This window comes from Carya illinoinensis, chromosome 11, assembly GCF_018687715.1.
Source record: "Carya illinoinensis cultivar Pawnee chromosome 11, C.illinoinensisPawnee_v1, whole genome shotgun sequence".
Classification (NCBI taxonomy): Eukaryota; Viridiplantae; Streptophyta; class Magnoliopsida; order Fagales; family Juglandaceae; genus Carya; species Carya illinoinensis.
The window spans coordinates 41,007,229-41,022,065 of NC_056762.1; the positions used below are offsets into that span (position 1 = coordinate 41,007,229).

At 36.1% G+C, this 14,837-nt stretch overlaps 2 protein-coding genes across 7 annotated transcripts; one reads left to right on the forward strand and one right to left on the reverse strand.

Moving 5' to 3' along the window:
- Positions 1-114: 114 nt before the first annotated feature.
- Positions 115-7,344, forward strand: LOC122280492 (protein SPA1-RELATED 3-like). 5 transcript variants are annotated; one of them, XM_043091401.1, is made up of 8 exons: positions 118-422; positions 634-1,700; positions 1,872-2,029; positions 3,034-4,006; positions 4,084-4,230; positions 4,362-4,673; positions 5,633-5,692; positions 6,809-7,344. In XM_043091401.1, exons 2-8 carry the CDS (start codon positions 795-797, stop codon positions 6,995-6,997), a joined length of 2,745 nt encoding a protein of 914 aa, XP_042947335.1. In that variant the 5' UTR covers positions 118-422; positions 634-794; the 3' UTR covers positions 6,998-7,344. The 5 variants fall into 5 exon arrangements, with proteins under 5 accessions (XP_042947337.1, XP_042947335.1, XP_042947332.1 ...); XM_043091398.1 differs by having other exon boundaries at positions 637-1,700; XM_043091402.1 differs by having other exon boundaries at positions 118-380.
- A 716-nt stretch (positions 7,345-8,060) lies between these two features.
- On the reverse strand, positions 8,061-12,273 carry LOC122280493 (beta-glucuronosyltransferase GlcAT14B-like). Of its 2 annotated transcripts, none has more exons than XM_043091404.1 (5): positions 11,801-12,273; positions 10,324-11,063; positions 10,118-10,193; positions 9,860-9,975; positions 8,061-8,843 (listed from the first exon to the last, which is right to left on the reverse strand). In XM_043091404.1, exons 2-5 carry the CDS (start codon positions 10,895-10,897, stop codon positions 8,344-8,346), a joined length of 1,266 nt encoding a protein of 421 aa, XP_042947338.1. In that variant the 5' UTR covers positions 10,898-11,063; positions 11,801-12,273; the 3' UTR covers positions 8,061-8,343. The 2 variants fall into 2 exon arrangements, with proteins under 2 accessions (XP_042947338.1, XP_042947339.1); XM_043091405.1 differs by having other exon boundaries at positions 11,704-12,273.
- Between the last annotated feature and the right edge of the window lie 2,564 nt (positions 12,274-14,837).

Here is a 14,837-nt window from a genome sequence, read left to right on the forward strand (position 1 = left end):
GGTCTGGTTCAGGCCATGGTTGCGCCACGTAGGTGGTTTGGAATAAAGCGGGAAGATAATGAGAAGAAGTGTGCCAAAAAGACTGGCCTCACAAGCTTCAAAAAAAGCAATAAAGTAAAAATATTTGATAGACCCAATTAGGATACAAATAATAGGGCCTTGAAGTTATTGGGAAATTTGTTTTTTTTTTTTTCCTATTCACAAACGGTCTGGGTTTTTTGTGGGGAGATTTTGTTTTGTATTTTTGTGAAGAGAGATGTTGGGAATTTTTGAGAGGCTGTAGAGCATTTGTGTGGTGTGAAAGTACTGCAACTAAACTTTTTGTTGTGTGGTTCTGTTTGTCAGGTGGCCTAGCTTGAACTGAAGACACTCCCATGGTGGTACTGGCACCTCTCTCTCTCTCTCGCTGCATAATATTAATGGTCTGTTGGTTTTTTTTCTATTTTCTTCAGATTTTTTTATTTCTTTGATGGGTATATGATGATAGTGTTGCTCAATAATGGGTATTGAATAGCGTTGTTACCTCTTCAGAATTTATTGAATATTGCTGATCGATTGTGTTGGTGGCGATGATGCATGTGCTGTTGGCCGTGCTGAGATTTGTATACTGATTTACGTTACTTTTGTGCCCAGCAGGATATTGTCGTTATGTTTGTCAAGCCGAGGTGTTGATCTTGATTAAAGGTTAGGTTTTTCTTATATACTTGGACCACTAAAATGAGTTTTTGATTCAAAATGGTAATGGTGGAAGTGAGAGAGTGTAATAGAAGTAGAAGAATACCTCCATTTCTTGGATGTGTTTGTTCCGGTCTTCATGCAGCTCTAGGTGGATAGTAATGGAGGGTTCATCCGAGTCTGCTTGGCGGAAGTCTGATAGTTCTAGGGAATTGAATAGTTCTGGAGTCCTAGACAGGAATCTGAGTCTTCTTCCTGCCAATAGAATTGGCTTGTCGGGTAATGCATCGCATGATTCTGTGTTTGGAAAGGAGAGAGGTAGGGTTGCGTTGGCTCACACGGATCATCTCAAAAACCAGGGTGGTTCGTCTGGAGTTTGTGAGGATGAGGTTGCAGTTGGTCATTTCGTCCATGCCGTAGAATGGGGTGATGTTAGTTTGAGGGAGTGGTTGGACAAACCAGAACGCTCTGTTGATGTCTTCGAGTGCTTGCACATATTTAGGCAAATAGTAGAGATTGTTAACGTGGCACATTCCCAAGGAATTGTTGTTCATAATGTGCGGCCTTCCTGCTTTGTGATGTCTTCTTTCAATCATGTCTCCTTCATTGAGTCTGCATCTTGTTCGGATTCTGGTTCTGATTCCTTGGAGGATGGGTCCAACAGCCGAACTGTGGAGGCTAAGAATTCATCCTTTTCCTTGCCCCATGATACGCGTCAACAAAGAAGCAACCCAGGAAGTGAAGATTTTCTATCAGTGATGACACCTACTAACGCTCTATCAGATACCACTTGCATGCAGTCAACTTCAGCATATGCGGCAGGTGTGGCATTAATAGAAGAGACTGAAGAAAAAAGAAACAAAGATAGGGGGAGAGTTGAAGAAGCAGATGAAAAGAAGCAACCATTTCCAATGAAACAGATACTGCTTATGGAGGCCAATTGGTACACAAGCCCCGAGGAGATTGAGGGTTCTCCAATTTCCTATGCTTCCGACGTTTATCAGTTGGGGGTTCTTCTCTTTGAGGTTCATAAGAAAAATCATTCTCAAACTTCCTATTAAATATTTAAATTGATGTAGAATTTTCAATTTCTGTTTCATTCTTGTCATTAAAACCAAGAGTTTAATTGAAAGTATGTTGTTATTTTATGTTTCTTTGTCTTATGTACCCTGATATGCAGTTCTACTTGTGACCAGTTATTCTGTCCATTTAGCTCAAGAGAAGAAAAAAGCAGTACTATGTCTAGTCTGAGGCATCGAGTTCTTCCTCCTCAACTGTTGCTGAAATGGCCAAAAGAAGCTTCATTTTGCTTATGGCTTCTGCACCCGGAGCCAAGTATTCGACCAAAAATGGGGTAATGTACTCTTACAAAATGCTTTTTACTCATCCATGCCCTATATTCTTTTGGTATCTGACGCCTTGATGTACTGGAAAGTTGATACAAGATGAATTTAAACAATATCTGAACACGACAAACCTCCCCATCAATACTTTGCTTCAGAACAAAACAATTAGAATTAGACTCGCGGTCAACTGGAATGTGCATTATCGATATGTAGATACACAGTCAGGTTTTTATTTTCGATGATATATAATCATCTAACAAACTAGTTCCTAAATAGGTGTAATCACATGTCTACCTCCTGTGTATTTGGGTTATGCCTATCTTTATATCAATAAAATATCTTTTTACTTATCAAAAAAATAATTATATAACAAAAGGAACGAAATGTCTGATCTAAATGTACAAAGAAATGTGGCTGGAGTTGGATTATTTAATTTTGAACTAAGTCAATTTTTAGGAAGTATATAACAATAAAAATCAGTCTATGCTTTTGATGCTGGGAGAATATGTGATAGATTGGGGATAATCCCAGAATAAACATCACTAGAAGTTATACGACATTGGCTTGTAAATTTGTTGAGACGGTCACTGTTTAATTGCTTATGGGGGAATTATTCAGCATTTTGAGAATAGCTCGATTGGTTTTGGATAATCTAATTATCCACTTCTATTGAATATCAAGTATACTACCTTGCAATAGAAGGGATATACAGTAAATGGTTTCCACTTGCATGTGATTTCTTTTTTTCTTGTATTCTTTTAAAATATTCTTTTTAATCGGTGGTTTATTAGAATCTCTTTATTGTTTCTTTCCTTGGATAATAATCAATGAGAGGAATAAGATTTCTTTCGCTAGCGTTCTGCATCTGAATTGCTCCCATTGACTCATTGCAATCGAATCATTGATAGTTAAGAAGATGATGCTGATCCTTAAGGCATTTTATTTTATATGTAACTGAAATTTTCTGAGATAAAAATGTACATAGCCTTACTTTTTATGCCTTGTGTAACAGTGAGTTGTTACAGAGTGAGTTCCTGAATGAACCAAGACATCATTTGGAAGAACGCGAAGCAGCAATTAAACTTAGAGAAAGAATAGAGGAGCAGGATTTGTTGCTGGAATTCCTTTTGCTTGTTCAACAAAGAAAACAGGAAGCAGTTGATAAGTTGAAAGACACCATTTCCTTTTTGTGTACTGATATGGAAGAAGTAATGAAGGACAAAGCAATCCTTAAGAAAAAAAGTGGGTCTTGCCCAGAACTGGGGAAGGATGATTATTTAATTTCAAGTCTTCCATCAATGACTATTGTTGATAGTGGTGATTCTACCGGCTTGGGGTCTAGAAAACGATTTAGACCGGGGCTGAAGATTCAGAACATGGAAGAATGCGATGATAATCTCAGTGATGCTCAGGAGTTAGATACACCCAGTGAAAATAATGAAAGCCTTCTTTCAAAAAGTTATCGGTTAATGAAGAACTTTAAGAAACTGGAGTCTGCCTACTTTTTGACAAGATGCAGGCCAATCAAGCCCTCAGGGAAACCAGCGAGTAGACATTCACCAATAAGTAGTGATGGTAAGGGGTCTATTGTTCTGACTGAGAGAAGTTCTGTTAATAATTTGGCATCGAAAGAGCTGTATAGTGAGGGTAGACAAAGTGGTTGGATAAATCCATTCCTCGAAGGGTTGTGCAAGTATCTATCTTTCAGTAAGTTAAAAGTTAAGGCAGACTTGAAGCAAGGGGATCTGCTAAACTCTTCCAATCTAGTATGCTCTCTTAGCTTCGATCGTGATGGAGAATTTTTTGCCACAGCTGGTGTAAATAAGAAAATTAAAGTTTTTGAATGTGACGCAATCATAAATGAAGATCGTGATATTCACTATCCTGTAGTTGAAATGGTTAGTAGGTCAAAGCTAAGCAGTATATGTTGGAACAGTTATATCAAAAGCCAGATTGCTTCAAGTAACTTTGAAGGTGTTGTACAGGTAGTTAAAGCCTTGCATTCCATTCCATTATTAGCTTTCTATTTCTTTGTACTAAGTCAGTTGATTGTCATGTTCAGGTATGGGATGCTGCAAGAAGTCAAGCAGTGATGGAAATGAGAGAGCATGAGAGGCGTGTATGGTCAATAGACTTCTCATCAGCAGATCCAACAATGTTGGCCAGTGGGAGCGACGATGGTTCTGTTAAGCTATGGAGTATCAATCAGGCAATTATATTTTTGCACTTGGTGGATGTCAGCTTTGAAACTAAATGTACTGCAGTCATATCATTGCATGGTGTGTAATTTTACTGCTGGATGTGTGATAAGTTTTTCTCTTACATGGGTTGCTACTGCAGGGAGTCAGTATTGGTACCATCAAAGCAAAGGCGAATGTCTGCTGTGTTCAGTTTCCTTTGGATTCTGGTCGTTCCCTTGCATTTGGTTCTGCAGACCATAGAAGTTATTACTACGATCTCCGCAACTTGAAAACTCCTTTGTGCACATTAATTGGACACAATAAAACTGTGAGTTATGTCAAATTTGTAGATACAATGAATATTGTTTCTGCATCCACGGATAATACTCTCAAGCTCTGGGACTTGTCAATGTGCGCATCTCGGGTTATTGACGCTCCACTTCAATCATTCACAGGACACATGAATGTAAAGGTACATTCAATTATCATACTATATAAGACAATCAACTAATCAACTTCAATATACGATGAAATATTGTCCTCTTTTACTATTCCATCAAGGTCCCATATACTTGGGCTATTGCCTTCTCTTTTGATCAATAAAAATTTGTTTACTGATAAAAAAAACTATTCCATCAAGGCCAGTTCTGTTTCTAATACCCTGTTAGATATTCAATTATCCTGTTCCTGTCATTATTAAATTATTAGGTAGAGCAAGCAAGTCGTAAAATAATCGAATGAAGAAAAAAAAAGAAACGAGTGGAACAAGTCCCATGCAAAACCCCAGATTTATGAGGGTGGTGAATGGGAACCTACATCACTTGGGAGAGAGAAGCTCTTGGTCTTTATAATAATTTTAAGAGAATTAAATTGTAACCTTGGCCAGTCCTTTTGGAGTAGACAACTGTGAAGTGGTTTAGTCCTTATATCCCATCTCCGTTGTCATATTCATACTTCCTATATCCCATCTCCGTTGTCATATTCATACTTCCTTCTTGAGAATGCCAGCCATCTCTGGCATGTGTCAAGGTGTCAATCTCGGCTCTAGAAGGGATGTGAACCCTCAGAACTGATCATGCAGTGCAATATAGACCTGCCGACTATTGCTAATTTTGCAAGCCATTATTGGTAGGTACTTGTCGGTTGCATATTCTATTAGAGAAGGACATGATCATTTTTGAAGGACCTCGGTCCTCAGCCATATAGACAAACTGGTGTCATCCTCATATATGGCGTCTTGGCTCCAATTGATGTGACCTTAGGCTAGGTACCTTGGCCGTTCTGGTGACTGGCATCTCTCACCTTGTACAAATAGTTATTGATTTTTGTGACATTCTGGTTTTGTCTTCATATATATTGTGTGGAGAAATATGCTTACGGTTATATAAGTTTATTGGTGATGATTACCTCTAACTTGATTCCTTTTTGCAGAACTTTGTTGGTTTGTCAGTTTCTGATGGTTACATTGCTACTGGTTCAGAAACAAATGAGGTACGTAATGTATCATGCTGGTTATTAATTAGACATTTCTCAATTTCCATGCTCTTGTTAGGTTATTCACATTAATGTTGTGAGGGTGGGCCATCCTCTTCTCTTATTGATCTGGGAAACCGAAGACTTGTTTGTGTTCACTTTGTATTAGTGAATGAAATCACATTAGGTTTAGGAATTGGGCATCATTGCTGCACTGATTTCTTGAAAAATTAGTTATCACGTGCTTGCTGAATTATATCAGAAGGGTCCATCTTAGATGTCGGAAACTTACATGGCCAGTGTTGTTTTTAAAGCATAATACAACGATGGTCCCTGAGAAAAGAGGCACCATGCTCCTAACAGTTCACTTGTTCTGCAATTATTGGAATTATAAATTACAATTCTCTTGTCCACATTTGCTGCTTGTATTTTCATGCAAAAAAGTCAAGAATTCAAGTTAGAAACTCATTCTGTAAACAAGTAATCACAACAATGGTCATCTGATATTGTTTTGATGGAGTTTCTCTCTGAAGCTTATACAATGATCATACCCAATTGGGGTGAAATTAAGTTTAATAGTTGCAGGTCTTAATGGTATCTCCTTTCTCTCTGCATTCAGTATGAGGAGCAAAATTTTCTGAGTCATCATTCTTACATACTGAAATATCAGGTTGCTTTAGCCACTATAATCTAGAATAGTACATACCCATCTGTGGAAAGTATTCTCCTAGTTCAATATTTAGTTCTGATAGAATTTGCATCAGACTCATCGGAGGTCTGTAAGGTGAGGCAGATAAAAGTGAAGGAAAATGCTAGTTGAACTGATAAAAGTGACCGATCGAATTTTTTTATTTTTTACTTAATAGTTAATGAAATGAATATTAGTGAATTAGTATTTTTTTGAATTTTTTAAAAAGAACAAATGATTTAAAGAATAGAAGAAAAAAATAAAAAAGTGCATTTTCACTTGTCGGTTCACTTCTTCGGTTTAATTATCGGTTCCTGTAGCACTGTCCAAAAGTGAATGCGGTGTTGAATTCCTAGCACTGGGAGTAGCTGTTTATTTCCGCCATGCATTTGCTCTTTAGTTTTGCTAGTTCACGGTTAGTTATATTCATATTTGTTGTGGCTCAGGTGTTCATCTACCACAAAGCTTTCCCCATGCCTGCATTGTCATTCAAGTTTGACAACACAGACCCACTGTCTGGCCAGGAAATGGGTGACGCTGCACAGTTCATCTCTTCTGTTTGTTGGCGCAACCAGTCATCAACCCTAGTTGCTGCAAATTCTGCAGGAAATATAAAAATTTTGGAGATGGTTTAATGTGGCTACTCTCCAATCATCCATGATTCTAGGGAAAAGGAATGGAATAGATTTATTGGGGCAGAGGCACGAGGTGAAAGGAATCTTACGCCGGAGACGTGTGTAGCGAAGACAGAATTTTAAATGTCCTAGGAGCTCGATGATTCTGAGCACTCGGGAAAATTTTGGCATTAGTTCATAGCGGATGTGGTTTTCCTGAAGAGTGAGGATGATCTTGTTCAAATGTAATGCAGATAACTATTCAAAGAAAAGAAAAAAGGGGTAAAAAATCATAATCCTTTGTATATTTTGTAATTCCTACAGTTCATAAAGATATGATATGAATTTACAACAGATCTTCAAATTCATCATAGTTCTTCTTTCTAGGAAAGCACTACTACAATTGTTCCGATTTGGAGGGGTATATTGACAAGCCATTAATGGCACGTCTTTGGTAATAGAAACCTTTGCATGTTCTGCATCAAAGTTTAATACAATGTTCATTGGTATAACAATTCTGGCACCCACATGAACCGTGCGAGTAAGAATTATTATGGATTGCTGGTAAACAAATCTCCAAACACTTTCAAGGTCGTAAGTTTACCATCATATAATGCATCTAAGCTGTGGAAACGTGTTGGCAAAAAACCGGTATTTAGTTTAGTCGTTGCTTTATATTAGGGGTGAAAGAACTGTCAGGTTGTTGTCATATTAGGGGTGAAAGATCAACCTGATGAAGCATTTGTTTGTGCAGCTCCACTTGTTATTTCGTTCCTAATTTCAGAGAGTACCCTCCATTGATTTACATTCATATAGTGTATGTATGTATAGTGTTGATGGGGAATTAAGATTATTGCAGCACAAGGGCACATAACAGATGTAATCTCCGTGCATTCAATATGTTTAATTTGAGCTTTCAGAATGGCTGTCTTTATAGTAACCACTAACCAATGGAGTTAAAAACATCGACATTACCGGATGAAAATTACAAATCCAAAAGTTCTGAAGTCTCTAAAAATAAGATGATCTGAAATATCATAAGCCATGAGATTGGAAAAATCATAGAGAAGAAGAGGAAAAACACTGCAGAAAAAATAATCATAGTAAATATGTGAATAGTTCAACCTAATTAGAAGCTAACATAAGAGCCAACTTTGAATGATCCTGGCAACAATTTATTGCTATGCTTATACCCACGCTAACATACCTTCAAGACTAACAAGAATGAGGTCCTGCCTGCATCAACAGCATTAAATTTTTCGTCCCAGTGGAAATTTTCATTTACTTACGTTTGTGGCTTGTAGATAGATCTTTCTAATTATTAATTTTTTTTTTCCTCTTTAGAATCTTTCACGTTCCAAAAAATCCTATTTACACTGATTTTGGCCCATATTAGCCGTCAATACAAGCCTAGCTATGAGGCGGCGAAGCCTTTGAGCTCCTGGGCCTGGTTTCAGCTTGTTCGGGTTCCCTACCTTGGAACATTTGGCGCTGCCAGAGCACCAACCACCAGGTGTGAAACTACCATTCTTCCGCCTAAGTAAATCCTTATCAATCTTATCCAAGACTGGATCATCTTGTTTGAATTTTCGAGCAAATGGTGCACTGCTACCAATAATCTTGTCCGTGTCAATAAGGGAAAGGGTGTGAGGGTGTTGTTGCGGGGGGTTGTCCCAAGAAATATAGTGCAAGTCATGGTTGACTGCAGTCTTAGCAAACTCAGGCACGTTGCATATGACAGTCTGAAAGTAGCCCTCAGGGGAGGAGACAAAATTTGTGTAGTACATGAGAAGGGTCCTTGGTAAATTATCCCAACCCCAGACACAATACTCTACAAATGAACGTGACAGAACCATCCATGCCGAACCTGTGCAACAAAAATAGACGTTAACTAACGTTACACAACCAGTTTCCGAAAATAAACTAGACAACAGAGGACGAAAAATGATTGTCAAAACAGGTTGAGGCAGATTCTCTCCATGGTTTCATTGTTTGAGGGACAGGGAGGCTAAAGTGGATGCATGCCGTTATGCAGTACAAACCCAAAATGGAAACTCTAAGATCTGAAATATTGCTCCAATATTGAAGGATATAACCAAACGTCAGGGTGGCTGAGATTTAAATGAATGCAGATGTTTAGAACATTCAGTGTGATAGAGTTGCTATTACGGGGGTATCGGTAGAGTCCACTGCAGAAGGGACTGGCATCTTACGGTATCCAGACTTTCAAGATTTTGTTTTGAGCATAGCAATAGTTGCAAGCAGAAACATAAGGACAGTTGTGAAGCTGACTATGGCTGATTGGGATTGACATGGTTGGTCTGTTAAAGAGATGAATAGGACGTCCCACCAGGCATCGGCTTATATAAGGGAACCTAGGCATACTTGCACACCACTAGAACAAAAGCACTATACAGCTGATTGATAGATTGTTTGAAAAGAATATGAGAAGCTTTCAAGTTACTCTCATCACAATGTTTGGATTCAACTAATAATCCCTGACATCACTCTTAAAATGCCTGCCTTTTGGGATTTGTAAAAAATAGATGCTACAGATGTAAAAATTAAGAACTAACTGAACTAGAAACTAGATGCAGTTTCAGTCTGACGTCTTTTATTTGTAGACGAACTCCTACCAAAAGCACCAAAAAAAAAATTATAGTTGCTAGCAGAAATGAATCTACTTTCGGAAGTCTTGTAGATTGACAGAAAATTCAAAAGCAACAAATCCGGTAAAATTAGGCAAATTTGACTCAATTCTGATATGCACTGTTTTATTGGTTCTGTCCTCAATAAAATTTCAAACATATGTTTGTAAAGACACGTCAATGAACAATCATATAGGATACCAAAAGGATAAAGTACTTGACAAAGATATCTCACCTGTAAATAACTTAAAAGCCGTTGGCAAAGTTCTTCTGGGATTGACCCAGAAGATATCTGATTTGGTTGATGAGTATAAGCCAGGGTCTATCATCAAAGGCATTGCGCGCTTATCCCTGCAAACCGCAAACAAGTATTGAGGAATTTGGGATCTGTGATGGTTCTATTGTTTGATATGATGTTAGAGAGAGAGAGAGAGAGAGAGAGAGAGAGAGAGAGAGAGAGAGAGAGAGAGAGAGAGAGAGAGAGAGAACTCACTCCTTCCATCCTAGCTGGCTCGTGTGCTCAATGAAATTCAGGTTTCGATCTAAAGGCGAAAATGTGTATAGAAGATCTACATAAAATTAACTAAACAGTTTAACAAAAGAATTTGCATCTATCACATAAAAGATAAACAATAGCAGCAGCGATGCTAATAATAACACCAACATAATCTTGTCACAAGTTCAATGGTATGAACTAACCATCCTGGGTCACGAGAGGATAATCGGAAGCACTGAGGTTGATAAACCAATCCCAATCCTTACTCCTTTTGAGAAGAATGGCACAAGCATGAAGAGTATTAGCTACCATAGTGGGTCCTCTATAAGTGACCATATTAGCTTTGGTAATCATGTAAACATTCCCAACCTTAGCAAAAATCGGTTCTTTCTCCACTCGGGAGGCTAGCTCCAACCTCTCCTCTGCCGGCGCCTCAAGATCCAAATGAACAACATATTGGTTTCGTGGATGGTAAAGTGCGTGAAGAGTTCTCCAAAGCTTTTCCAAATCACCTTTTGACCCAGAAACCAAATAAGCGAATCGAGGAATCGTTGGGCCGGTAGGAGGGGGTGGAGATTGTGAAACTCTTGATTCAGCAAAAACTGGGCTCTTTTGATTTGTAGCCAAGCGAGAAGGAAAAATTGAAAAGATCGAATTAATTGTGTGCAGTGAGAAAACCAGACCCATGTTGAAGGTAGTGACCAGAAGGAATATGCATATTAGAGAGCTTATGATGAGCGGAAATAACCATTTCTTCTCCATGTTTAGGGACCCCATTAGCAAGCCTTATCATGGGTTCCAATCAACAAATTCTGCATTCCAAGTTTCCTTGCTCGCCCAATACATAACAGAACAGAATAGCAAACGACCAATTGATCAAGCCTTTGAACTTGGATCAACACCACCTTCAGAAAGACTCCAAAATTTTGACATATAAATATAGCTGTTGAATCAAAACCAAAAATTAAACCCCGGTAAAACATGAGATTGAAGCTAACTCAAGAATTGGAACCAAGAAGCAATTATTAAAAAAACTAAATGAATAACCAATGACGATAGAGAAAGGGAGGTGGAAAAACATGACAGAAGAGACAGATAGGCGCATCAAGAAAATCAACAATAGAAAAATAAACAATTCCAAAAATCTTTCCTGTCAATGCTAACAGCTATACAATCTCTAGACAAATACATTGACGACACAAATGGTAGCGAAACTATGTCAAATCTTGGAATTATCTTTGAAAAATAAAACCTTTTTTTTTTTTTTTTAGAGGAGGAAGAGGGGGGTAACAAACCCCAGCAATAGAATGCCGTATCCAACACGAGATTTTCAGAATAAGTTAAAAAATAAATTTTATTGCATAATATCAGCAAAATAATCATCTGGAACAACCAAATGGGCCAAAATAATGCAAATGACACAAAACCCAGATCAGAAATCTCAGCTTCAGATCATTCAATCAAAAGAACCACAGTATATGATACGAAATTATGCGATATCACAAAACAACGCAGCTGAGCACGAAGCTCGGAAACGAAAATCAATGGTCGCAGAAAAAGTGAGGTAACCCAATATGACTTACAACAGCACACATAACAATAACACAACGCAATCAAGGAAAGAGCGGCAGACAAAAACACAGACGGAGATAAAAGAGCTTGTTATGTGGGAAGCCGAACCAGTTTTGTATGCGCAAAGCACACAGCTTGTGCACGTCGAGGAAGATAGAGACGGAGATTGAATAAAATACTAGAAAATAAATGAAAGATTTAGAGAGAGAGACATTTATAAATTGGAGATCTCTTTTTTTATTTTTAAAAAAAAAAAAAAAAAGATTCTTCCTTTATGTTTGAGTTATAAACAGAACGTGTTTGCGTGTGAAAGAAATAAGAGAATTAGTTCGCTTTGTTCGCGGCTTGCAAGGCTTAAGGACTCTCTCTCTCTCTGTGAGTGAGCCGAGTTTTTGGAGAAAAATAACATGAAAATTGTAACAGATAACAGTATCGGAGATGATGTCGGACTCTTATTTCTAGAAACAAATACAAAACTCGGAATCACAACTACAAGAATATGCATTGAACACTGTAAAACACAACATCAACCGAATTCTCTTCATTAAAAGTTCCCGTTAAATTGCCATTTCTGCAAACATATAGTGGGTATTGGATTATGGATTTAAAACGTTGGATAAAATTGTCTAGTACTAAAGGACATGGAGTACTAGGTAAGGGTCTTTTTTTTTTTTCTTTTTTCTTTTTTGTTTATTTCATTTTGCAAATATAGTTTGATTTTTTTATTTTTTGGTTAAAGTTTAGCCATCAATCAATATAGATGGATACATGCACCTAAAAGAAGTAGAATCAACATCAAGATAGGTTAATGGTTGTGGTACATATTCAAAGAGGCTGGAGAGTAATTGGAGTTTCGATCGAATAGTAGTACTATATGTATATATAATTTTACTTATAATTTTATTTTTTTTTAAATTAAATTTTTAAAATTTTAAATTACCAATAACTAACATGTCAAAAGTATAACCTGTTTCTATTTCCTTTTCTTGTTTTTATCAAAATGCCCTGTTTGTTATCCCCACCTTTCCAAGCACATTTAGGGTCTAGTGTTTTACCGGATTCCCTATGAGATTTCAGACTCTTAGCCAAAATGTCTATGTTAATGTCGTGTTTTGTATAACTTTAAACATAATTCTAGTAACTTGAATATTGGGTCTTCACACCTCCACATTTAAGAAAATAAAGAAAGAGAAGGCCTTGGTAGAATCGAAAAGTCTCTTATGTATCTTCTTAGTAGTTTATGTGAAAGCTTAGAAATATAAGATAGAATTCTTCGTACTTGAAAAAGTGCTTTTATACAAAGTTTTTGTGTGGGGACACCTTGTATCTTGTCTTGGAAAAATTCGTCTACAGTCCAAATACGCAATATGATTCATTCCAGGATGAGACTGAGCTATCTGATGTGCGCTTACAATCGATGAAGCATGAAATTAGCAATATTATATGATCATCACCACAAATAAGGGTACTGATCATCCTCATTTATTTATTTATTTTATGGAAACAAAAACTATGTTGACGGGAATAAAATAAAGATACACCTTAACATGTGATTCCTGGTACAGCATTCAAACCACGTTTTGTTTTTTTATAGACAAATATTCCTAACATTTTTTATATAAAAATATTGAAATTATATGTCAAGAATATATCTTTCACCTTAAAAAAAAAAAATTGGATATTCACTCCTCATGATCTGAGCACTACTTATATTTTGATGAAAAAATATAATTATAAGTACAATTGTGCATTAATTTATACATCAATATAATGTAATTGGTCAAAAAATAAATTTTATTAAAAATAATATTAATTTAAATTTTAAATATAAATAAATTAATATTAATATACAAATTAATACGCGATTATATTTATATATAACAAAACTCTATTTGGATCGTTTGGTCCGACCAGCCACTTGTCCAAGCATCCTTAAAACAATAAAAATAAAAAATGGTGTGCTGTTCAAAGTCTCGTACTTTAATGAACAGAATTTTTTGTGACACGTGGCATTAGTTTTGTTTTGTTTTTGTCTTTTTGTCTCATCAATCAGGAGTCAAAGCGTCGATGCTCGGAGAGAAGTACCCGTGCTTGTCGCCATCATCTATTAGCCCCTCCATTTTTCTCTGGTCAAAACCTCCACATCTTATTTATTTATTTATATATATAAATAATTAATTAAGGTATTAAAATATTCAAAAGAATAATTTCGAAAATAAAAGTAAACAACATTTATAAATTATAACATTGATTCAGATTTTATACAATTCTAAAGACCGACTTGACTCCATAACAATAAGTGTCACACTTGATTTTCCGTAATTGGAAGCAATTATTAAATATTAAAAAAATATATAAATAGGGTTTGAAATTAGTCCCAAATGCATGAATTTTGCAATTTTTTTTAATAAAAAAGAGTAAATTTTTCTTAATTTTCATAACGGAGTCTACTTTTTTATATAAAAGATCCATTTGAAATTTATACATTTTAAATTTTGTAAATATCATTATTAAAAAAATATAGATATGTGTATTTGAGAGTATTTAAATGTTATATTAAAAATGTGTTATGGGCTTATATTTATGAAAATAAAGAATTATTGAATACGTTTACATTAAGAAATGAACAGTTTATTCAATTTTATCAACTCGTCAAACCGCGTCCTATTAATTTTGTATTCAAAGAATTTAGGCAGGGCGGCCGAAAGATTCTCTTGGATGGTGACGTCATGTATTACCGAATCATTCCGCATCCGGATGATTTTCCAGGATTTGCATAAAAATTAGGGAGCAGCTACACCCACGCCACCGGTGGATTCCACCAATGGGTGCAACCAACAAGGTCAAATGGCCTATTTTTTTTTTCCTTTTTTCTTTAATTTTTTATACATTTTTTTTATGCTCTTTAATATTTTTAAAAAATTAATATCACAAAAAATATATTTTTTAATTATTAAATAACAGACATGATAATAATAATAAAAACTATGGGTAGTATCCATGGGTGAATTTCACCTGTGGACTAAGCATTACTCAAGATTATATTTAAACAGTATATACACGAGATCATTATTTTCTCTTATTTTTAGACCATAAAATTTAGAAGTCTAATAGATAAATAATAATACACATACAACTCATTTTT

What these genes read in the sequence shown, in the direction of transcription:
- LOC122280492 (XM_043091401.1), top strand. Translation starts at nt 795, where the DNA reads ATGTGTTTGTTCCGGTCTTCATGCAGCTCTAGGTGGATAGTAATGGAG. An exon ending in TGGGGGTTCTTCTCTTTGAG is followed by an intron (nt 1,701 to 1,871) that starts GTTCATAAGAAA and finishes ACTTGTGACCAG; the next exon opens with TTATTCTGTCCATTTAGCTC. An exon ending in AGCTATGGAGTATCAATCAG is followed by an intron (nt 4,231 to 4,361) that starts GCAATTATATTT and finishes TTGCTACTGCAG; the next exon opens with GGAGTCAGTATTGGTACCAT.
- LOC122280493 (XM_043091404.1), bottom strand. Translation starts at nt 10,897, where the DNA reads ATGGGGTCCCTAAACATGGAGAAGAAATGGTTATTTCCGCTCATCATA. An exon ending in AGCCAGCTAGGATGGAAGGA is followed by an intron (nt 9,976 to 10,117) that starts GTGAGTTCTCTC and finishes TGCGGTTTGCAG; the next exon opens with GGATAAGCGCGCAATGCCTT. An exon ending in GGCTTTTAAGTTATTTACAG is followed by an intron (nt 8,844 to 9,859) that starts GTGAGATATCTT and finishes TTTGTTGCACAG; the next exon opens with GTTCGGCATGGATGGTTCTG.